This window comes from Stenella coeruleoalba (assembly GCF_951394435.1).
Source record: "Stenella coeruleoalba genome assembly, chromosome: 20".
NCBI lineage: Eukaryota > Metazoa > Chordata > Mammalia > Artiodactyla > Delphinidae > Stenella > Stenella coeruleoalba.
Genome location: NC_137166.1, coordinates 13,102,895 through 13,126,535, shown reverse-complemented (window position 1 = coordinate 13,126,535; position 23,641 = coordinate 13,102,895). Strand labels below are relative to the sequence as shown.

General features: G+C 46.6%; 1 protein-coding gene and 1 long non-coding RNA gene across 2 annotated transcripts in view; both read right to left on the bottom strand.

The window, feature by feature from the left end:
• Positions 1-199: 199 nt before the first annotated feature.
• Positions 200-7,493, bottom strand: LOC307179195. The gene is made up of 6 exons (XR_013825341.1): positions 7,314-7,493; positions 6,198-6,344; positions 4,276-4,339; positions 3,976-4,080; positions 2,252-2,389; positions 200-310 (listed from the first exon to the last, which is right to left on the bottom strand). It is a non-coding gene; the product is annotated as an uncharacterized lncRNA (long non-coding RNA).
• Positions 7,494-11,814: 4,321 nt separating this feature from the next.
• The window catches only part of GLG1 (golgi glycoprotein 1), a 144,298-nt gene continuing 132,471 nt past the window's right edge, over positions 11,815-23,641 (bottom strand). Inside the window, exons 20-26 of the mRNA XM_079907697.1 lie at positions 22,892-23,015; positions 21,902-22,044; positions 21,609-21,710; positions 20,586-20,693; positions 18,698-18,818; positions 17,962-18,068; positions 11,815-16,839 (exon numbers count right to left, since the gene is read on the bottom strand). Of these exons, the coding sequence (XP_079763823.1) occupies positions 16,672-16,839; positions 17,962-18,068; positions 18,698-18,818; positions 20,586-20,693; positions 21,609-21,710; positions 21,902-22,044; positions 22,892-23,015 (873 nt within the window). The 3' untranslated portion in view covers positions 11,815-16,671. The remainder of the gene's footprint in view (positions 16,840-17,961; positions 18,069-18,697; positions 18,819-20,585; positions 20,694-21,608; positions 21,711-21,901; positions 22,045-22,891; positions 23,016-23,641) is intronic.

Here is a 23,641-nt window from a genome sequence, read left to right as displayed (position 1 = left end):
ACCAGATAACTGGGTGCCCCACCCTGAGAAGCTCCTACGTCAGAATTAGAGGGGGATTCTTTCCTTAGCTGTTTCCGGCATCTCTTACCAGGAATGGCTGAATGACAATACCCAACCTTTTGAGGAAGAATCAAACACCCCCAGAACTCTCTCCCTCCCTCACTCCACCTGCTCACCAATGCCCAGCAGATTCTCGAGTTGCCTCTTCATCCTATGAACCCCAGGACATGTGCCCGCTGGCCGATTTCTGCTCAGTGATTTGTTCTTCTGTCAGGAGACTTGACATGTGTTTTCTTTCCTCAAGTTGCAACTAGAGTTGAGTGAAACACACTGAATTAAAAAAAGGATAGCTGAATACTCTCTAGGAAGCAGCTAATAAGAGAGGCCCAACCATTTCGACACCTTGACCGTGCAACTAGGAGACAATTATTGATGGAGACTCTTTGAAGTTCAAACCAACATTGGGATCCACCTACAAACTATCTTTAGTTTTCCTTTTTCTCCATGGCAGAGTGAGAGCTATAGAAAATTCGCCACTGTTAGCCCTCAGCTGCCCCCTTCCCAGCACTCTCTTCGCTGCTTAGAGGAGCCCCTCACGTCAGGCTGCTTCTGGATGGGATTTACCACTTTCCCTTAAAGGAACGTGTTAAAAGCTACTGAGGCAGTGGTTCCTATTAGATAACTGAGCTGCTGTAAATATGTTTTGAAAATTCAGTGCCAAAAACTTGCACATGAATGTTCATAGCGGCATTATTCAGAATAGCCAAAAAGTGGAAACAACCTAGATGCCCATCCACAGACGAGTGGATAAATAAAATAGAGTATATCCGTACAATGGACTATTATCCAACAATAAAAAGGAATGAAGTGTGGGTACAGCTGCAACATGGATGAACTTTGAAAACATTAAGCTAAGTGACAGAAGCCAGACAGAAAGGCCACATATTATATGATTCCATTTATAGACAATGGCCAGAATAGGCAAATCTATAAAGACAGAAGGTAGATTTCTGGCTGCAACAGGCTGGGATGCGAAGCTGGGGAGAAATAGGGGTGACTGCTGACAGGTATGGGGTTTCTTTTTGGGGTGATGTAAATGTTCTAAAATTTATTGTGGCGATAGTTACACAACACTGTGAATGTACTAAATACCATTGACTTCTACACCTAAAATGGGTTAATTGAATGGTATGTGAGTTAAATCTCAAAAAAGCTGTTTCAAAAGCACATTGGATGCCAGTCTCTGCCCCCAGGGGAGCCGGTGAATTGTGTTCTGTGGATATCAGGTGTGGTCTTTTGCGGGGCAGGTGCCTAGGATACGTCTGCAGAGCCTGTGACCATGGGACTCTGTGAGAGCTGCAGGACTTTGTTACCGGATGGCCTTTGGTTCCCTGATTGTTTTGACATGAATCCAGGGCTCCGCCCCTCAATCTATCTTCTCCTGTCCAGCAGGGACATTCATAAGTGCTCAAAGGCAATGATTTTGTTTTGTTTGTTGTTTGTCCTCTAACTCCCTGCCCTTTAGGGAGAAGGGCATCGGTGGGCACTCAGAAGGCCTGGAGAGCCCGTGCCATGGCTGACTCGACATGTGTCAGTGCCCCACTCCCCACCCACGTTCCTCAAGTGCAAAATGATGGGGCCAGGCCCCGTGACACCGGCCCTCCCCTGCCCCACAGTTGTGTACTTTTCTAGACTGTCGTTGCTCCCTGTAACATTTGGGCTGAATTTCTATTGGGCCAGAAGGAGGGGGACTGTGGCACAGCCACAGTCAGGAAGCAGTCTGAGAGCAGCCACTGGTCACGTATGGAATGTCTGCATAATAATTAATGAGGGGCATCGAGAAGTGGGGATTTAAGGACTTGCCTTGAAACTGTTTCATTATTTTGGCAGAAGGAGTTGATGGGAATTATGGAGGTGCCAAAGCCCTCCCAAACTGCCCCCCACCCCATGGGAATGGGACCGCTCCCCACGTGAGACCATGAGTTAGCGGAGCTGGGAGTGAGGGGTCTGCGCCTCTGAAGAAACCTGCTCAGTCCTAGACACAGGTGCCATCCGAGATGTGGGGACCTGCCCGCTGGAGCAAATGTGGGAGGGTCAGGAGGCCCCGACACCCAGCCGGAAGATTTCCGGAGGAGACACCCCGTCTTCAGGAGTCTAAGGAGGCATGGGATGGACCAGCTTCTCACTGGGAAGCTGATTTCAGGAAGCTACTCCCATCCATTAGGCCGCCTGACCACCCCATGGTGCTTACCCAGAAACCAGAGAGCAAGCGCAGGGAAAGGCCCTGGGCCCTGGAGTCAGGCAGACCTGGGTTCTAATCCCGGCTCTGGCTCTGGCTGGCTGCTTGATCCTGGGCAAGTTACTCCACTCTGAGACTCAGTTTCTCCATCTATAAAATAGGACAAAAATAGTTATCTGGAACATAGTATATTGTAAATTTTATTTGTTCATAATCTGAATTTATCAATTTTATTCATTTCTTAAAATTTATATTTAATTTTAAAACAACATAGATAATATAAACATTTTAAAGCTCCAAAAAATATACATTGAAAAATCTTCCCCCATCCTTGTTCTCCTTCCTCAGTAACTATTACCTGCTGCATCACAGAGTGAATGTTATTCGTGTTAAAAGCTACCATTCATCAGGGGCTCACTTTGTGTCAGGACAGTGCATTGTAACGTCCCTGCATTCACCCCTGTTTGGCAGACAGCATTACCCCTGTTCTGGATGTGGGAAGTAGGCTCAGAAGGAGGGAATATTTTGCCTGGAAATATAAGACCTGTAAGGAGAGAAGCCAGGATTTAAAAATGCAAGTGAGGGACTTCCCTCGTGGTTCAGTGGTTAAGAATCCGCCTGTCAATGCAGGGGACAAGGGCTCAAGCCCTGGTCCAGGAAGATCCCACATGCTGAGAAGCAACTAAGCCCGTGCACCACAACTACTGAGCCTGCACTCTAGAGCCCGTGAGCCACAACTACTGAGCCCGCGTGCCACAACTACTGAAGCCCACACACTGCAACAGAGTAGCCCCCGCTCGCCGCAACTAAAGAAAGCCTGCACGCAGCAACGAAGACCCAATACAGCCAAAAATAAATAAATAAATTTATAAAAAAGAAAAAAGAATGCAAGTTATTTCATGTTTGTAAATCTCCTAGGACAACAGATGTTAGCTCTTCCCACCCAGACACCTTTCCATCAGGAGCTGGGCAGACGAGCTCCCTGAGAGAGAATGAGAGGGTGTTTTTATATCCATACAGGCATCAGACAACACCATAGTGAAAATAACAGTAGTGGCGCCAGCCCAAGTCTAAGTTCTTTACATGCATCATCTCACTGAAGCCTCATCACCACCCTCTGCGGTAGGTGCCACTGTTTTCATTTTATAGAAGGTAAAATTGAGGCTCGGAGAGGTTAAAGAATTTGGTCAATTTCTTACAGCTTAGAAAAGAAGGAGCAGAGACAGGATTCAAATCCAGGCAGTCCAACAGGAGAGCCTAAGCTCTTCAACACTCTACTCTGTTCCCTGGGGAGGTGGCTAAGAGAAGGCAAAGGGTCAGAGGGAGCTGATGTAACAGACGAGAGAATGTGGTAGGACTGGAGGAGGGAGTCGCAGGGAGAAGGGGGCAGGACAGTCAGGAGCAAGGTTCTGGGGCTGGCATTCCAGAAATGAAAGAAACGATGTCTGTCTGCTAGGAACTGAGGGTTTATTGAGAAGACAAATATAAACCACATGTGGAGGAAAAGAACTAGGTCAGTAGTAATAACACATCACAGCTATCAGACTCACTGTTTCAGTTAGCCACCGCTGCATACGCCACCCCAAACAGAGAGGCTTATGACACCCATCATCTACTTTGCCCACGAATCTGCAGCTGGGGCAGGGCTTCGTGGGGTCAGCTTGTTTCTGCCCCATGTGGCACCAGCAGGGGTGGCTGGAAGGCTGGAAGCTGGGATCATCTGAGGGTTTGCTCACTTGCAAGCTGAGGCTGGTCGTCAGCAGCACACCTACATGTGGGCTTCTCCCTGCCGATGCTTGGCTTCTTCCCAGCTTGATGACCCCAGGTAACATCATTAGTCACTGGGGAATGCAAATTAAAACCACAATGAGATACCACTACACACCTAGTAGAATGTTTAAATAAAAATGACCTGCCACGCCCAGGGTTGTCAAGGATGCTCTCATACAACTGCTTTGGAAAATCCTTGGCAGTTTCTTTGGAAGTTAAACATACACTTACCATATGACCCAGCCACGCAATTCCAAGCTATTTACCTGAGAGCAATGAACGCAGATGTCCGTACAAAGATTTACACATGAATGTTCATAGCAGCTTTATCTGAAGTAAACAAAAATGAGAAACAACCCAAATGTCCATCAATAGGCAAATGGATAAGTAAATTATGGTATAGCTATACAGAGAAATACAATTCAGCAATAAAAATGAATTCACTATCGGACTTCCCTGGTGGCGTGGTGGTTAAGAATCCACCTGCCAGTGCAGGGCACACGGGTTCGATCCCTGGTCCAGGAAGATCCCACATGCCACAGAGCAACTAAGCCCATGTGCCACAACTACTGAAGCCCATGTGCCTAGAGTCGCAACAAGAGAAGCCACCACGGTGAGAAGCCCGCTCACTGCAAGGAAGGGTAGCCCCCACTCGCTGCAACCACAGAAAGCCCGAGCACAGCAATGAAGACTCAATGCAGCCAAAAAATTTAAAAAAAAATTTTAATTAAAAAAAATTTTTGAATTAAAAAAAATGAATTCACTGTTGATCCATGCAACAACATGGATGGCTCTCAAAATTATTATGCTGAGTGGAAGAAGCCAGACAAAAAAAGTGTATGCACAGTATTATTCAATTTATATAAAAGTCTAGAAAATGCAATTAACCTGTAGTGACAAGAAAGCACACCAGTGGTTGCATGGAGATGCTAGGGGTGGGGTAGAGGGAGGGATGACAAAGGGGCATGAGAAAACTTAGGGTTGATGGATATGCTCAGTACCCTGATAGTGGTGACGGTTTCACAGGTGTATACATGTTAAACTGTACCAAATTGTACACTTTAGATATGTGCAGCTTACAGTGGGCCAATTTTAAAAATAAAAAATACTAGGTTGGAAAAGGAAAGAAGGGCATGTGCAGCTCATGCAGCTCAATATCAAAAAACAAACAACCCAATCAAAAAATGGGTGGAGGATCTAAACAGACATTTCTCCAAAGAAGACACACAGATGGCCGAAAAGCACATGAAGAGATGCTCAGCATCACTAACTACTAGAGAAATGCAAATCAGAACTACGATGAGGTATCACCTCACACTGGTCAGAATGGCCATCGTCAAAAAATCTATAAACAATAAATGCTGGAGAGGGTGTGGAGAAAAGGGAACCCTCCTATACTGCTGATGGGAATGTAAATTGGTACAGTCACTATGGAGAACAGTATGGAGGTTCCTAAAAAAACTAAAAATAGAGCTACGATATGACCCAGCAATTCCACTCCTAGGCATATACCCAGAGAAAACTATAATTTGAAAAGATAAATGCCCTCAGTGTTCACTGCAGCACTATTTACAATAGCCAAGACATGGAAACAACCTAAATGTCCAACAACAGAGGAATGGATAAAGAAGCTGTGGTACGTATATACAATGGCATATTACTCAGCCACAAAAAAAGAACAAAATAATGCCATTTGCTGCAACATGGATAGACCTAGAGATTTTCATACTGAGTGAAGTAAGTCAGACACAGAAAGACAAATGTCATGTGATATTGCTTATGTGTGGAATCTAAAAAAAGGGTGCAAACGAACTTATTTTCAAAACAGAAATAGAGTCACAGATGTAGAAAACAAACTTATGGCTACCAGGGGTTAAGGGGGGAGGGATAAATTGGGAGCTTGGGATTGACATACACATACTACTATATATAAAATAGATAACTAATAAGGACCTACTGTATAGCACAGGGAACTCTATTCAATACTCTGTAATGGCCTATATGGGAAAAGAATCTAAAAAAAGAGTGGATGTATGTATAACTGATTCACTTTGCTGTACACCTGAAACTAATACAACATTGTAAATCAAGCATACTCCAATAAAAATTAAAAGAAAAGAAAAAAAAAGAAAGAAGGCACATGGGAGGTGATAGGCTGTGGTGGCCATCTTGGAAAACACAAACCTACCTCGTTCACCAAGTATTTCCAACAGGCAAGGCACTGTCCTTGAGTCCTCCCAACAACCCAACCCAAGGGGGAGATGAGGTGGCCAGTTATCTTCTGTGATGATGATGATGATGATCTTGTCATCACAGAACCATGAGGTCTTGGTCCCTGGGAGGAAAGGGTGTCTCAGGTCTCCGATGACCGAACCTTGGGGCTTTTACCACTGAGCTGTAAGAGAAACTGCTGCCCACTTCTTCGGACCCATCAGGAAGCAGAGGCGCCCTTTAGAGAGCGACACGGAGAGGCAGTGAGGAGGCGGCTCTGCGGGCAGAGGCTGGGGCACGGCTGCTGAACTGAGAGGCACCTGTGTCTGTCCCCTACCCTCCCTACCTAGGGAGGAAGAAGATACCAAGCCCCCGACAAGGACGGCTCAGTTCGAGAAGCGCTGCGCCTTCTGTCCCGGGGCAGATATGGAGATGGTAACCCAAGGAAAGCTTCTGAGAGGAGCCACAGTCTCCCGGCTTGGCTGGACCCTGTGGCTTCGGCTGCTCTTCTCTGCCTCAGGCGAGGTCCTTGTTTCCCAGCCCCCCACCCCCAGATCCTTAGCCTCTTTCTCCTTTTTAATGGGGGGGTAGGTGGGGGGGTTGCCCAAGAGACAAATCCTGGTTTAGGAGCCAATAAAGAAGGGGCCTCCTAGGTTGGGGAGGGTATCAGAGGCCATGGGCTGGAGGGCAGAATCCTGGTGCACAACCCCGTGGGCCCCTCACTGCCACCCCCCATGAAGAACACAGGCCTGAGGGATGGGAGCGCAGCGGGCAGGGGAGAGGTCACCAGGGCTGGACCTGGATGGACGGGCTGGGGGAGGCCTGGAAGGGCAGTTGAAGGGTGGAGGAACAGCAGCAGGCACAGAGAGGCAGTACTCCGGGGGGGCAGTGGGGGCCACCTTGTTGCAATGCTGTCCACTGAAGCTTAACAGAAATGGCAGAAGTGGGCCACACTGATTAGACAGCCACCTCGCACTAGACGTTCTCTCCTTTAACCTTTCTGACAAGTCTGTGATGTAGGTTCTACACCCCTCACTGCATAGGTGAGACGGGGTTATCCACAGTCACACTGCTAGCAGGTTGGGGAGCCGACCTGGGGAGGGGCGGCGGCCAGCAGGCACAGGAGCCACTGCAGGTCTGGGCGGGTGGGCCTGGCGCACGTGGTGGAGTTCTGGTGGAGGATGGGCTGGAGCTGGAGTGGGGGCAGCGGGAGCAGCAGGGAGGCTGGGCGCCACCCAGGCGGCAGGCAAAGCAGACCTGGGCTCCGCAGGCTTCGGTGGAGGGAGGCTGGATGGGAGAGGAACCTGCAGGACCGGAGACAGAGGGCGCGTGCCGGTGGAGCCCGGCTACGAAGGGGCAGGGGGCGGGGTCTGTTCCTCGTTCTCCTTCGGGAACTGAGACCGGGGGAAACTGAGCCGCCCTCAGCAAAGACGGACCCTGACCCTGATGGGAGAGAGGGTGAGGGAGAGAGAGGCCAAGAACTAAGACAGAGGGCCCTGGAGGGGTGACGGAGGGGGTAGGGAGAGGAGGGTGGGGAGGACTGGCGAGGTTCTGAGCCGGCGGCATCAGGGATGAGCGTGGCTGGAAGGCCGGGAGAGATGAAGGTGAGACGTCCTTTGGTCCCGGGCCTTGGTGTTTGTGTGTGGTGCGGAAGGGGCTTGTTCTTTTCAAAATGTGAAACTTGAACATTTTTGTCTGATTAAAGCATGAAAAATACAATTAAAACAGGAGGAGAAATATTAAAAGTTAAAAGACCTCCCATAATCATAAACCCACACTCTGCTACTATTAATGGTTTCAAATATTTCCTTCTGATTTTGGAATATGAACAAAAACAGATAAAATACATTTGTACGAGGATTCCAGTGGTTTCACATCTTTGCCAAAACGAAACATTCTGTCTTTTCATTTTAACCATTCAGGTGTGTGTGCAGCTGATCTCACTGTAGTCTGCATTTCAGTTTCCATGATATATATGATTCTTTTCCATTATAGGTTATTTCAAGATATTGAGTATACTTCCATGTGCTATACAATAGGTTCTTGCTGGTTATCTATTCTATATAGTGTGTATATTTTAACCCCAAATTCCTAATTTACACCCCCACCACACCAAAGCATTTGACTTAATAGTCTAATACATTACTTTGATCACTTGTCCAGTAAGGCTAGAACTTTAGAGCACTTCAACTTCACTTGCCTCCTACCAACGTTTGTGGGCTTTTTTTTTTTTTTGCGGTACACAGGCCTCTCACTGTTGTGGCCTCTCCGCTTGTGGAGCACAGGCTCCGGACGCACAGGCTCAGCGGCCATGGCTCACGGGCCCAGCCGCTCTGCGGCATATGGGATCTTCCCGGACCGGGGCACGAACCCGTGTCCCCTGCCTCAGCAGGCGGACTCTCAACCACTGCACCACCAGGGAACCCCTGTGTGTTTTTTTAAAGACATTTTAAGTCAACATATATGTTAAAGACATTTCTATTGCTTTGTACAATATTTATATATTTTTTAATTTAAAAAATTTAGGCCTTTCTCACCTTCTGAGATGGCCTACTCTCTGTCTGTGGAGTGTGTTTCCCTCTAAATAAATCCACTTCTTACATATCAAAAAAAATAAAATTTATTTTTAATCTTAAATTTATTTCACTAAAATTCATATATATTTTAATTTCACTTTTTGCTAATATTTAAGCACATATTTACCTTTTCTAGTGCTCCTCCTTCATGCATTTCCGTGTTTCCATCTAGGATCATTCTCTTCTACTTGAAGATTTTCCTTTCGGATTCCTTTTGTGCAAGTCTCACAGTGACAAATTCTCTAAGCTTTTATCTGAGAACATCTTTATTTTAAGGGTTATGTTCATTAGGTAAAAAAAATTCTACATTGGCATTTTTTATCACCCCAGGACTTTAAATATGTCTTTTCACTGTCTTCTGACTTCCATCATTTCTGATTCGAAGTCAGCCATCAGTCTTAGTGTAACACAATACAATGGTCAAAAAAAGTGTTTTTTTTCATGTTCAAGGCTTCTTTATTGGTTGCATCAAAGTATTACAAAGTAAGAACTGCTGTTGGCCCCCTGGTCTCCGTAGTGGAGAGGCAGCCTTAAAAACCTAGTGACCCAATTCTCCAAAAAGGTTACCTCAGATGTGTGTTAGGTAACAAAACATTTTTTTTCTGGTCCAGATCACACACTGAATTTAGTTATTATGTCCTTCTTCAGCCACCTTTAATCTGGAACAATTCCTTAGTCGTTATCTTTCATGATTGATAAGTGTTGAGTGCAGGGCAGTTATTTTGTACAATGTTGCTCAGTTTGGGTTTGTCCGATGTTTCATTATGATTGGATTCAGGCTCTGCTCTTTTGACAGGGAGACGAAAGGATGTTGTGTCCTCAGTACATTATATTAGGAGGCATGTGATGTCTGTTCATTCTGCTCCTCTTGATGTTAACGCGGATCACGTGGTTTAACTGTGTTTTCTCCACTGTGAATTACTATTTTCTCTCTGTAGATAACAAGTAATTTGAGAAGACACTGCTGTGCTGAGGGTTATTGTTTTGAGCAGGGGAGGTGGGAACCCAGGACCAAGGTCAAGAGCTCCCCAGGGAGGCCTGTCCAGGGTCTGCAGGCTCTGGGGTCAGGTCAGCAGCCTCTGCCCACAGCTGGATGGGGGCTGGAGTTTCAGTTTGGTCACACAGGTCCCGAAGCCAATCTGGTTAGGCAAGGGCAAACACTCTCGTTTTGCAGCTAATCAGCTGTATGTGAACACAAGTCCCTCCCCGCCTCTGCACCTCACTTTTTCTTTTTTTTTTTTTTTTGCGGTACGCGGGCCTCTCACTGTTGTGGCCTCTCCCATTGCGGAGCACAGGCTCCGGACACACAGGCTCAGCGGCCATGGCTCACGGGTCCAGCCGCTCCGTGGCATGTGGGATCTTCCCGGACGGGGGCACGAACCCGTGTCCCCTGCATCGGCAGGCAGACTCTCAACCACTGCGCCACCAGGGAAGCTCTCTTTTTTTTTTTAAATTTATTTTTGGCTGCGTTGGGTCTTCATTGCTGCGCGCAGGTTTTCTCTACTTGCGGTGAGCTGGGGCTACTCTTCGTTGCGGTGCACGGGCTTCTCTCATTGCGGTGGCTTCTCTTGTTGTGGAGCATGGGCTCTAGGACCATGGGCTTCAGTAGTTGCAGCACATGAGCTCAGTAGTTGTGGCTCATGGGCTCTAGGGCACAGGCCCAGTAGTTGTGGTGCACGGGCTTAGTTGCTCCGCAGCATGTGGGATCTTCCTGGACCAGGGCTCGAACCTGTAGTTCCCTGCATTGGCAGGCAGATTCTTAACCACTGCACCATCAGGGAAGTTCCTGCACCTCACTTTTTCATCTAAGTGAGAGACTTGGACAGTCTAACCTTCTCCCCTTTTCGGCTAAAACTCTTTTGTTCTTAGTCCCTTTGGAAAACAGAGGCCAAACGCCTCTGAGGATTGAAGTTGGCCAAGGATCTTTTACCAGAAAAATCACACACAGAATTTGAGAGTGGGGCAATTCATTCAGAGACTGCTAAGGTGTCAGCCAGGCGACACGTAAGCCATTCACTGCTGCGGTGTCCCCTCGGGGGGCTGAGGCCAGCTTGGCCGGCGAGCCACTTCTCCCTTGTAGAGATACAGGTGACGAGGAGCCTGAACCCACAGCTCAAGTCCTACACTTACACCAAAGCCAGGTAGCCTCTCCAGGGCATGCATTCAGGGCTGACGGCTGCCCTGAGCCTCCTAGATAAAGGAATATTCACACTGGGACTCAAAATGCCCCTCAACCGCTCCCTCCTTTCTTCTTCTACTCTTCAACTTCTCCCATGTCCACTGTACACATAGGCCTACTATCTCCTAAGTGACAGCTGCTGAAAATGGATTTGAGGAGTTCTGAGGAGAAACCCTGGGTTCCAGGTTACCCCTCCTTTCTCACTGAACATCCCATTTCATTACTTGAATATTAGTACAGCCATTACTACTTAAAGAAATCCTTGCTACCATGCAATTCCTTAAGCTGTTACTTTTTAACAGCCGGATGCACATTGGCTTTGCTGAGAGTAGAGGAGGTAGAAGACAACGTTTGGGAAGGGTGTCATGAGGTCACTGACCTCAGGGGTGGGCTGTTGGAAGGGGGAGGCAAGCACTGACTAAACACGGACATAGCAGGGCCCAGAAAATAAATGTGGCCTAGTTCTGGGCCTGAATGGGAAGGCGGCCATCAGAGACCAGGTGCCATCCATGTGTCACATCTGTAAGGAGAAGTTCCAGGTATGTGTTCCCCCCAGGAAGAAGCCTCATCACATGGCTTAAACACATCAGTAGAATGAACAAGTCTGGACACATGAGCTTGAGAGTCAGAAAACCCCAGATCTGGCTTCCAGCTCTCCTGTAAAGGCCTATGGTCCTACTCTGTTTGACCTAATTAGCCAAGAACACGGACATTCTAACAGTAAGTTTCTGAGCGTCAGTGGCAAGTTTACAGTCAGTACTCACGGCTCCGGAGACTTCTTCCAGCAGAGCATGTGGTTGGAGGAGAGTCCTCCCAGTCACCACAGAGAAAATTTAACAAGTAAAAACCTGCAAACTCTTTATTAAATTCTCCCATTTCATCTGTACAGAAAAAAATGCACATTATGTTCAGAATCTCAGTAACATCTCAAAATTACACAGCATGAACATGTAAAAACAAGAAACTTCCAGGATTTTATACATAGAAAGGAAAACCATTTACAAAAGAGGCTTGTTAGTTTTACTTTTCTTTTTTTCCTTCTTAAAAAAAAAAAGTTAAAGGCCTAAGATCTCACACAGCATTTGCTGTACAGTCTGTTTTCCTGCTTCGATTGACCTGGGAACATGGTGTTGGGAGAAGCCGCTCAGGAAGCCTCGGGCTGCCAGCCCCTCCCGTCGGTCATTCACTCTAGTGCCCCTCAGTCTGACAGGGACCTGTTCAAACCATCTAGCGTGTGTGGTACAGGGCCTGCTGGGCTCTGGGGTCCAGTTGTCAATTCTATGTTGGGGGGGAAGGCGAAACAGAATATAGAGGCACTATCTCAATTTTCTCCTTGCCCAAGGAGATTCCTCCACTGCATGTATCCCAAAACCCCTACCTGTGCGTTGTGGCAGCTCTTGGGAAGGGAGAAGGAGAGGAAGCCACCATCAGGATCCTGTCACTACCAGCCCGAGCAGACAGTCCCACCTTTGTGCTCCCTAGGTCTCCACAGTGATCTCACTAGATGGCCTGGATGAACCTGTCACTCTGAAGAGTCAGTCCTGGTTTGCTAATGACTGATCTTTTGTCTGGGGTCTGGGCAGGAAGGGGGATTCGGCTTCAAACTTGACTGCCCTGACATGTGACCCTGGTCCTAGGGGAGAGGAGGACCAAGAGGAGTGTAGTGGGAGAGATGACCAACCAAGACACGTGAGAGAGAGACGGAGACCAGAACATCAGCTCTGGCCCCTGGCCCTTTGGGAACTGAAGACCAGTGCGGAAGAGGGGATTTAGGAGTGGAGTATCCCTAAAGGCCTGGGGGAAACTCAGGGCACTGGAATGCTGCATTTTATAAAATTACTTAGGTGCTGTCCAAATGGTGAGAATAAATAAAAGGAGTCTTTGAGGTTTTTCAAATTTCCTAAGAATCAGAAATATAAGTAAACATACCAAAATGCACATGATTCAAAAAGCCATATTCTTCTTTTTGTTCTACGGCCCCAATTTAGTTTGAATGTGTCAGGCTGTGTTGGCTGGCTTCTAAGGGTCCCTGCTCCAGGTTCCTTCTCCGTATCTGCTTGCTTAGAGTAAGTTATATGCAGAAAACGTTTACTTTTTGGTGGGGGAGGGGAAGAAATGGGATGGGGAGGCCTTTTCTCAGAGGAACTTGAGACCAGGTAAGGAGGTCCCACAAAGCAACCTACCCCTCCCTGGGTGACTCACACTAGTGGGGTTCTTTAGGATAGAAGTGGTACCACAAGCCTGGAGGTGGCACAGAAGTGAGGCTGATATAGGAGAGTGAATCTTCCTTTGGGAAGGTGGCGGGAGGTCAGCACTCTGTCTGATAAAACGTAAACGAGCCTACGACTCTTTACGACTGGCTTCTCTTGTTACTTGACCTCAGGAAACAGGAAGAAATGAAATCTGATGGTAATTTCCTGGCACACCTAGGAAAGCAGAATCTCCCTCCTTCCCAGCGTCCCCAAGAAGAATACGTGCAGGATGTGAGACGGTCAAAGGCCTGCAATGAATGCAAGTCAACACCTGCTCACTCAGTATTAGAATTCCCCTCGCTTCTAAGGGTGCACTGGCTCAGAACAAGCTGATGGGATCCACAGCACTGGGCCTGGTAGTGGTACCAGAATTTTAGGGAACGCTAAGAAGGAGGGCTTTCCTGCTGGAGTGAACCCAAGCCCGAGCGATGGCTCCCACCTCAGAGCATCTTGCTAGCAGACTTCTCTTGGGACAGCAGCAATAGCAGAGGAAGGCCAGGGATGCACCAGGGTCAAGGTCTCACTCCCACAGCCACCCTTCTGTGTGAGAAACTCCAATGCAGGGAGAAGACAGCCTTGCTCTTGACGTTCTGCTCAGATTTCTGACCTCCTGCACTGCAGGGCCTCCAGCCCAGAGACTGACCTCCTGGCACCTCTGGGGTGTTGTAGAGACACCAAGTCTGAGTCTCTGACACACTGGTGTGAGCTGACAAGGCCTGATGAGTTCTCTGGCTACTGGAATCTTCAGCAAGTGCTTGGAGCCTTGGCCTTGGCCAAAAACCCTACCTGCTGCTTATGTTATTGTTCATGGGCTAGACATCAGAAGAGAAAAAGGACACAGGTCTGTCATCAGCTCCACTAGGGCCATGGTTTCTTCCTGACTAATTCTTGACTAGCTGATTTACCCAAGAGTGACCTATGAGCCCAGTAACCAGAGGTGTCCCAGAACCTGTTTTGTTACACCAATGAGGTACAGAAATGGATATAGTTGGGCCGTAGTTTCAGATGGTGCTGGGCCCCTTGGATGCAGGAAACTGCTCAGTCATATGAAACTATTCTAAAAACCAGTCACTGAAACTACTCCAAGTCGGATGGTGAAATGTTTTCTGACAACGAGCAATCAAAGATACCGGCTGAGTTATCCCCTCTATCTATCCGGATCATTTCTAAAGATGACAAATGTTTCAAGAATCAAACTCCTTTTCAAACTTCCAGATCTGCTGCAGACAATTGAGATCATCTCTCAGTTCAGAAAGAACGAAAGTATCTAGACACATTAAACCAAGGAGATGTTTTACATACACTGGGAGGGAGACTGCAGAGATGGAGAATGGTACTCCCACTCTCATCAAACAGGGAACAGTCATTCTATCCTGTAAACCACATCAGACATGTCAGTGGGGGCCTGTGTACAGATATATCCCCGGTCCTCGATCCCAGACCCCACCACCCAGGGGGGAGCCCCTGGAGGTGGACTATCTAGATCAGCTCAGTTCAGTCCAAAAGTGGTGGTAGGAGGGGGCGCTGCTCGGACTCCAAGAGTTTCAAGTTTTATGAGGCTGAAGAACCCCAGGACAGTTGCTAAGAATCAGGAAGACCCTAAGAGCAGGACTTGGGGGACCAAGCAGCTTGGAAGCTCCCCTTCATGACTTGGAGTACCCTAGGCAGGGGGCATATGCAGCTTCTGGAACCCACTGCCTCCAGGAAGGGTAGTAAAAAGGAAAAAGAAAGAAAAAGAAGAAAACCACAGTATTCAAATATATGTCAGTCAGGTTAGACAAGGAGTCATTTGGATCAACCGAGCCACAAACTGACCCACTTTGTACTGAACACATTCCAGGGAAGACAGATGTGGGGAGGTCCCTCAGCACGTGTGCACAGCGGCAAAGAGGCGCAGGGCAAGGGATGGAGCATGGTCTACGTGGACAGTTTTAGGCACGTGATTTATAATACTTTGTGGAGTCTAACAGGTTAATAAAATATATATTATATAAATATATCTTCTACTGTACACGCCGCCCTCTTGTGCAGCCACTGGATTCCATGCCCCAAACTCAAGTCCAGGTGCACCAGGTTGAACTGTGATGCCTGCACTCCTCCCTTTTTATACTCCAAGCCTGTCATCTCTACACTGGAGGGACGAGGGATGGTCAGGAATATTGCTTCCATAAAGCTCAGATTCAGGAAAGACTGATGAATCATCAAAGTACATTTAGCCAATGCCTACTGTAGTGGGTATATGCAGCAAACGGACAGAAAGAAAAAACGGAGAAACGCCTCCATCTTTTAATGTAGTAATTTTCCACACCCTCTCCATGTAGAGGTCTAAAGGAGCTTGTCTGGGAAGGTGGTCTTGAACCTGCAGAAAGGTCAGGTTGGACTGCCAGTCACACCCTGAGACCAGGCTAAGTCTTTATAAGCCATTGTCTCACCTGGGAAGTAAAGCAAAGTCAATCAATACCCCGCTCCTCCTTCCTGCCCTGAGCTCCGGCCCCCAGAGTCACGGCCTCCCGGTGAAGCGGAGGGCTTCTGGAGGAACTGCCACCCCAGCAGGATCAATCCGAACGCGGCTTGAGTCCTGCAGTGCCCTGGAGGAGGAAGGTCACTGGGCACTCTGCCTTGGGCCTCAGGGTCCAGCCTCTCCATGCAGATCAGTGGACAGATCAGCTGCACACACTTCTGATCCCCTCTCCAACCCACCTGCCCTCGGCCTAGGGAAGCTCATGCTCTACTCCACTGAGGTGAGGAGATCACACAAATGCCCACGGCTGTGGGGTCCTGACCAGCAGTGGCTCTACTAGGGTAGGAACTGGAAGGCATCACTGTTTCAGCAGAAGAAAACAAGACCCAAAGCGGGCTGGTTAGTCGTTTCCCACTACTCGGTGAAGTCCATGGCCCTGACATGGGCCAAAGGTGCTGTTGAGAAGTAAGCAAGACATCCCAGTTACAGCATGTTGGGTGGTGTGTTTCCCCTCTAAAGTCCTGCCTTCATTTCACACTGTCACACAGAAGAAATAACCCCATTGCTCAAATCAAGCCTGGAGGAGATGTGTTACTATATACATTTTTTTCTTTAAAAATTTCTTTTTTTTTTTTTTTGGTGTTTTTAAAAAAAAAAATCGTTTGAGTTGCAGGTCAGGTGAGTTGGTTCTGGAAGTACTGGTAGTTCCATCGGTATGAGAGACTTGTCTATGGGCAGGTAAACCCGAGTTTGCCAACAAAGGCAATACCCAAAGCGGCCAGCTGCTGCACAAATGGTCGAGGAGGAGGATACCATGGACACGGGTGAAGTCTGAGACGGGACAATGCGGTGGATACCTGCTGCTGCTCTAACATGGGTGTTGGTGTCACCTCGCAGAAGGACGAGGTGGGTGGGTATGCTATACAGGAGGGCTGTACAAACTGGGCACTGGACAGGTAGTTCCTCTGGTGCTCAAGGTGGCTCTACCTGTCCTTGAGCTCTCGTGTCACTCGTTTGGTGATACGTCCACACATCAGGCCAATCAGGAACAGTATGCAGATGCTCCCACTGATCACAGAGAGAATGTAGTTCTTTGAAGGGGATGTCATCACTTGCATGGCGAGGTCAGAGAAGCCATCCGCGGGGGCCACCTGGAAAACACACAGGGGCATCATCCTCGGAGAGAAGTGGGCTGGGACAATGCTTGCTCTAACTTGCCCCCCTGGACTGCTACTGTAACTTAGGTCATTTCTTTTGGGGAGAGAGGAGGGCAACGGGCAAGAAAATCAAACACCGAGCTACAACTGTTTTTCCCGATCATACAATTCATCACAGTGATCACTGCCGCCCACGTAGTAACAGCTCTCACAGAGGACCTGATGGTGTGCTGGCAAAGGGCTCAGCATGTTTCAATCGCTTAGTCCTCACATTAGTCCTGGGACATACATTTTACTACTCCCACGCTACAGATGAAGGCCCGGAGGCCCGAGGGGTGGGAAGTGGTCAAGTGACTTGCACAAGGTCACAGGTTCTTACATATTTTGATTTATTTTCTTCACGTTGCTGTCTTTTTAAAAACAAAGAGAAAAGCTGAGATTCTGTCGGGTGCTAATTCTCTGTCGTGACTTGTTTTCACTCACCATCATATCATCAGCATCCGCCCCCCACCAAAAACAACTTGCAAACATGACTTATGCTGACTGAATATACTTAATCACTCCCCCAATCGTGGACACTCAGAGTCTAACCAGTTTTCCTCCTCAGTTTTCCTCAGTGCTTTCTCCAGTGGACCTCTGTGGTAGGCTACTATAGCAGAATCAGGACCAAAAGGCTCCCCAGGTGCACACGGACCTGTTCCGTTGAGTCTCAACTTAGCCTGGGTGCTGAAAAGGGTCCAGCCCAGAGAGGTCTGGGCTGCTTCTGTGCTCATCCATGTACTCGGAACAGAGCAAGGAGGCTCCAGATTAATCTGATTTAAGCACCAACATCTGCCAACAGAAAACTAGCAGTGGAGTCACTGAAGCAACGCTTGGCGGCTCAAAGGCGGAAACCAATGACGAAAGAAGGGACTAATTAATGTCTCTGCTGTGCTACCTGGAGATGATGGCTCCAGGCTCACAGAGCCCAGGCGTCTTATGGTGCACTGAGAGATTTTTTCAAATAAACCTACTGCCAGTCTCACAACAAGGACAAGGAGGCCAGTGAAGTATCTCCAAGAGACCTGGGAAACTGACAGAGGAGACGCCACATCAGGTGATTCTCGTGGTCATTACCTTTGCTGCGTAACTCCACATTTCAATCCGGTCATTGAGGCGTTTTTTGCACTCAGGTTGTAACCTCACCCGCTTATCCTCCAGGGCCTCCATAAGGCAGGACATTTCTGTGCAACGGAAAGGGATAAGAAGCGTCTGAAGCTGTACAGAACAGAAATTTCGGTAAGGATGGGGAGAAGGGTACCTAACCACCAGAGAATTCAGATCTGGAGGCTATACAAAGTTAAATCCCTTCAAGGACACTTAACCCAAGAGCTACCATGGAGAAGAATATTTAAGGTTGGCTGTCCAGAGTCTCTCTTAAAACCTCTCTCATTTTATTCATTGGACACACATGGCTCAGAAACAACCATATACCTGCCCAGGTTCCACCTCACACAGAACCTGTCTGCTGAGCCCACTGTGGCCACTGGGGAAGCTGATGAAGCTGTTCAAGGTTGGACAAGGCAGGGAAGAGGGCCATGAGGATAGCTTAACTTTTGCCTCCCTGATAAATAACTCAACTTCCTCTTGTCATCAAATCTTTACCTCGGGTCATGGCTCTATCAGTTCAAACCTGCAGCAGGATTACTCCTAAACTCACTTTGCCACAAAGGCATCAACCAGGCCCCCAGTGGATGCTGTCTACGGTTGAGCTGCAGCTACAGAACAGAGTAGCTGGAACTGATGTCTCAGAGGGAGTCTTTGCTCCTCCCAAGATAGTTCAGACAGGGTCAGAGTGAACACCGTGACTTACGACGCCCTCGGCCAGGGGTGATGGCTGCACAGTGGTGTTTAATGTCCAGGGCACAAGCTGTATGAAGAACTGGGTCCACAAAGATGTCTGCTTTGCTTTCCTTCAGCATGTTTAACACTTCCTAAGAAGGGAAGATCATAGACAGAGCTTTTATAGAGGAAATACATCAGATCCGTTGTCTGTAAATACTTTACATACAAACAAAAAAGTCAAGGAGGGACGATTAAGCCAACAGAGGCTACTCTGAGATAGGTGGCAATGTGGTGATGATGCAAAGAACGCAGACGGCTAGCATCCAATTTAATTCAATAAATACAATTTGGGGACCTAGCGTATGCAGAGCTGTTTGCTAATAAGCAAAGCGAGGCAAGTTTAAGATCAGAATTGGGTTTTGGGCACTCTGGTATGCTATATTATTAAATACTAAGTGTTAGTGTTTATATTGATTTAATGCAGTTATTTTGTTACTTTATATGTCTGAAAATGTGAAAATTGAAAATCAGAGTAATAAGCTATACTAAAATTCCCAAACAGAAAGGTGCATTTGCAAAATGTTTCACTTTACTTCCATTATCCTCAAAAGGAAAGAAAGAACTGACAGAGCATAACTTCTACTGCAAGAATAATTCTTATTTGAGTTTAAAGATGTTCTGAACAACAGGAATATAAACATGATAGAACTGAAATCAACTCTGCAGACTCTCCATTTATACATGATGAAATTATAGCAGGTAAAGACAGTCAAAAATTGCTTTCTTAAGTAAAAAGTACTTTGTGCTTCACAGACTGTAAAACAATAAAACAAACAAACAAAAACAAAAAAAAAAACCCTGAAATGTTGTTCAAAAAGTCCTCCTTGAAGTTAAATGGGATAATTTGATGAAAAAGTATTCAAAGGAAAATATCTGGATTTAGCCTTTAGCCAACTTCTGCCACTCCTCAGACCATGTGGAATTAGAAACATTTTTAGCAGATGAAAATATCTGCACACAATATTCACAGTGACTCAGTAATATCATTGAAACACTTTTCCAAAAAGAGATTAAGTTTTTTAAAAAAGATCAAATACATTATTTCACTTTCAATTTTGTAAGATAATGCATTCTTAGCTATCTTTTTTTTTTTAAATTAATTAATTTATTTTTGGCTGCGTTGGGTCTTCGTTGCTGCACGTAGGCTTTCTCTAGTTGTGGTGAGTGGGGGCTACTCTTTGTTGCGGTGTGTGGGCTTCTCATTGTGGTGGCTTCTCTCGTTGCAGAGCATGGGCTCTAGGCGCGTGGGCTTCAGTAGTTGTGGCACACAGGCTCAGCAGTTGTGGCTTGTGGGCTCTAGAGGGCAGGCTCAGTAGTTGTGGCTCACAGGCTCTAGAGCGCAGGCTCAGTAGTTGTGGCACACAGGCTTAGTTGCTCCACAGCATGTGGGATCTTCCCGGACCAGGGCTCAAACCTGTGTCCCCTGCACTGGCAGGAGGATTCTTAACCACTGCGTCACCAGAGAAGTCCAGCTATCATATTTTGATAAATTTGTTTTTATGTGATGTTTCTGAAATGAACTGAATTTGTAGTTTCATTGACTTTTACAAATGCAGTACGCTTACTGATATATTGGAATTGACATTTTACTTTGGCATAGCACTTAAACAATGACCTTAAACAATGGTCTAGTCATGGGGATGAGACATATTCACAAGTAATTAGTACATGTGAAAGACTATTTAAGTTACAGACAATTAATGGTCAAAAGGCAAATTAGTTTGGTAAGAGCGAACAAGATAGAATTCTGGGAAGGAAGGTTTAGATTTGATCACTAAGATGTACAGACTATAGCTTTAAGAGGAAGAAGAGCAGAGAAAAGCAAGTGAGAGAAAATGGTGACTGATGGGAGTTACCTTTTTACACATTTCTGTTTTGATTTTGAGCAGGTTAACTTTGAGGCACTCCTCTACTTGACCTGTCTGCTCCTGGGCTGCTGCTTCTTCGGCACATAGACTGGCAATCTGTTCAGGACACACACAAAAAACAAGGGAACCCCTACTCTCACGAGACACCTTGGTCTCTGAAGCATGTCGATTGGAGATCCTCCCACACATGTGCCCGGGGCTCTTCTCAAACGGATTCCTGGTGGATTTCACTCCCCTCCCTCCCATATGGGATGCCAGGCTCTGTTCTCCTTCACAAGGACTGGCACAGAATTGAAAAACAGTCAATACATGTATCTTCATGCTGTCAACCCCAAGACCTGAGTCAGACTGTCCCAGGGCTGGTCACAAAGAAGGCTACTCTCTGATTCCTCAAGAGGAAGGTCATACAGCCAAGTAAAATCCTAAAAGCAAATGCTTGACATTGACAGAGGTTCAGAGTCAACCCAGCTACACAACTTGGAAACACACACACACAAAGGGGTCCTGACACATAGCCTGCAGCACAGTTAAAAATTTAACCTTCTTTGGACAGCTTTGTAAGCTTTTTTGAAATATCTTTAGCCATGTTCCCATAAAATGGACATATGTTGAACAAGGTTCACTACATGACCTTTTCTAGCTAGAAAGTCAAGTAATATCCAAGAACTGGCACTTCGGCAGAGGCATTGCAGGAGCACTTTTATCCTTCTGGCAAGTGTTGGGAGTATTCTGCGTTGAACATCAGAATAAGGAGAGGAAAGGACAAACTAGACGTAGACAGATATAATAAACAAAAATGCTGTTCAATAGAGAAATATGGAATCAAAACTGAATAGTGATAGGACTAAGGACAAACCAAATTCAGTGTTACACAGAACCAGGAACTCAGACAGTGGAGAGCCTAGAAGAGCCCTGGATTCAGGGCTGAAGGGAAACAGAGTAAAGAACTTTTCTCCAGTAAAACTTCTCTGACCAGCTCTGTTCACAACCCGTTTTGTCCCCAGATCCTACCTCATCCGAGCAGTGTAGCTGGAGCTGAGGATCGAGTCGGTAATCTAGAGCAGACTCCTGGATAATAATCCGGATCTGGTCTTCACAGTCTGAAGAGAGGCGCTACATGAGACAAGGGAGAGTACGTCAGCCTATTAGAACATGTCAGCTTTTTATCTGGGCCCTGGCTTGGGGAAGGTGTGCAGAAAGGTCTTGGGGAAAGTAGCAGCAAGCTACGGACCTCCAAAGAAAAAACTGCCAGGACTAGTGGAGGTTCCGTAAGTACACTCTGTGGAAAGCCCAGGGCAGTTTACCTGGTCAGCATATCTCAACTTGAGGCAAGAGATGACTTGACCCTCTAACTCCGAATCGTCCTTGGCCTTAGTCAGGATACCATGACAGAATTTAGGGATGTCAGCTTTACAGGCTTTCCTCAGCACAGGGTTTAAGCGGTAATCTAGAGCAGAAAGGAATAAGCACAGGATAAAACACTCCACCTGGATTCACAAATGTTTTGAGATCCACTTACCCAAAGGGGGCATATTAGGTCAACGACCACTAATAAACCACTGATTTGTTTACTTGGTAAATGTTTACTGAGCTCTCACTACACTGTTTTATTTTATTTTATTTTTGGCCATGTCCTGCGGCTTGTGGGATTGAACCCGGGCCACGGCAGTGAAAGCCCAGAATCCTAACTAGGCCACCAGGGAACTCCCTCAACACGCTGTTTTAAATCAGCAATATACTGTGGTGGAAGAGCAGACGTGGAAACCCCCAGGAAACGTACTCTGCAGCAGCTCTGCAGGATCTATTGAGGCCAACATTCTAAGCAGTCCTCACAAAAATCTAGCAGACATCAGCAACCTTCCCCATGATACATATTTTTGAAAATTCTGAGAACAGACTATCCAACTCAACTTGACCACTAAGTTACAAGGTCTTGCAACTCAGAGCTTAAATTTCTCTGTTCTAAAACAGATTACCCACATAGTCTCCTGCCACATGCGTGAAGTTTTACTAAATTTCTAGACTTTTCAATGAACTTTAGCCCTAATTCGTTTTGTACACCCTTCAAAGGCAAGTGTCCTATGTTTTCAGCCTCCTCTTTCCCATGACTTTCATTCTGTTCTTCTAGATGCTCTTCAAGGAAGAAGTAAGTCACTTTGCTCATCACATCCGGACTCTTCCCTTAACATTCAGGAGCAACAAAGCACCTTTAGTTTAATTAGGCAAGTATATGCCCACTCAATTCCTTTCAAGCCACACCCAGCAGGACCAGGAAAGCCACGCCAAAATGTTACCAGTGTTCTGGGTGATCTGGCGCTTGGTTATCATCTGTTTGCATTTGGGATCCATCAATTCACTGTTCTTATTTTGCTTCAAGCATTGCAACATCGTTTTGGAATCCGCTTCTGGACAGAATCTCTGCAAAGAAACAAAGTTTTATAGAAGTAGTTACCCAAATATGGCAATTAACACCATATTTATCACTCTTACATCTTTTGGGGAGCTTATGACAGAACCTAAAGGCATCACTTGGGACGAGAAATGGTAAGCCTGAATAATCACCCAGCCTCAAGTTCCCCTTTACCTATTCTCTACTATATTTCTCAATTTCTTTCTACCTGTTCCTATTTTGGATAGGATGCGTTCCCTACTTACATGGCTATGCTACATTACACGGCCTCTCATAAGCTTACATACTGTTTTTGCATGAACGTAACATTGTACCAGGTGACCACCTAGCCCTCAAGCCACATCTACCCAATCCCAATGGGAAATTTAGGAATTACCCAGCAACCAGTGTGAACAGGGATGTGGGGGAAGGACCTATCTGGTTCACCCCTTTAACCAGAGGGGCTATAATCCTACCAAATCCTGCGGAGCCAGCCCCCATACACTTGTTAGTGTCCTTGAAGTCAGAGATTCATTTTGGACTAGTGATAAACTCTATCTATATCTGCTAATTCACAGTCTATTAATTATAGTCCACTGTTATCTTAATATGGGGACATGGAGTGCTGACTGATTTTTTTTTTTTTTTTTGCGGT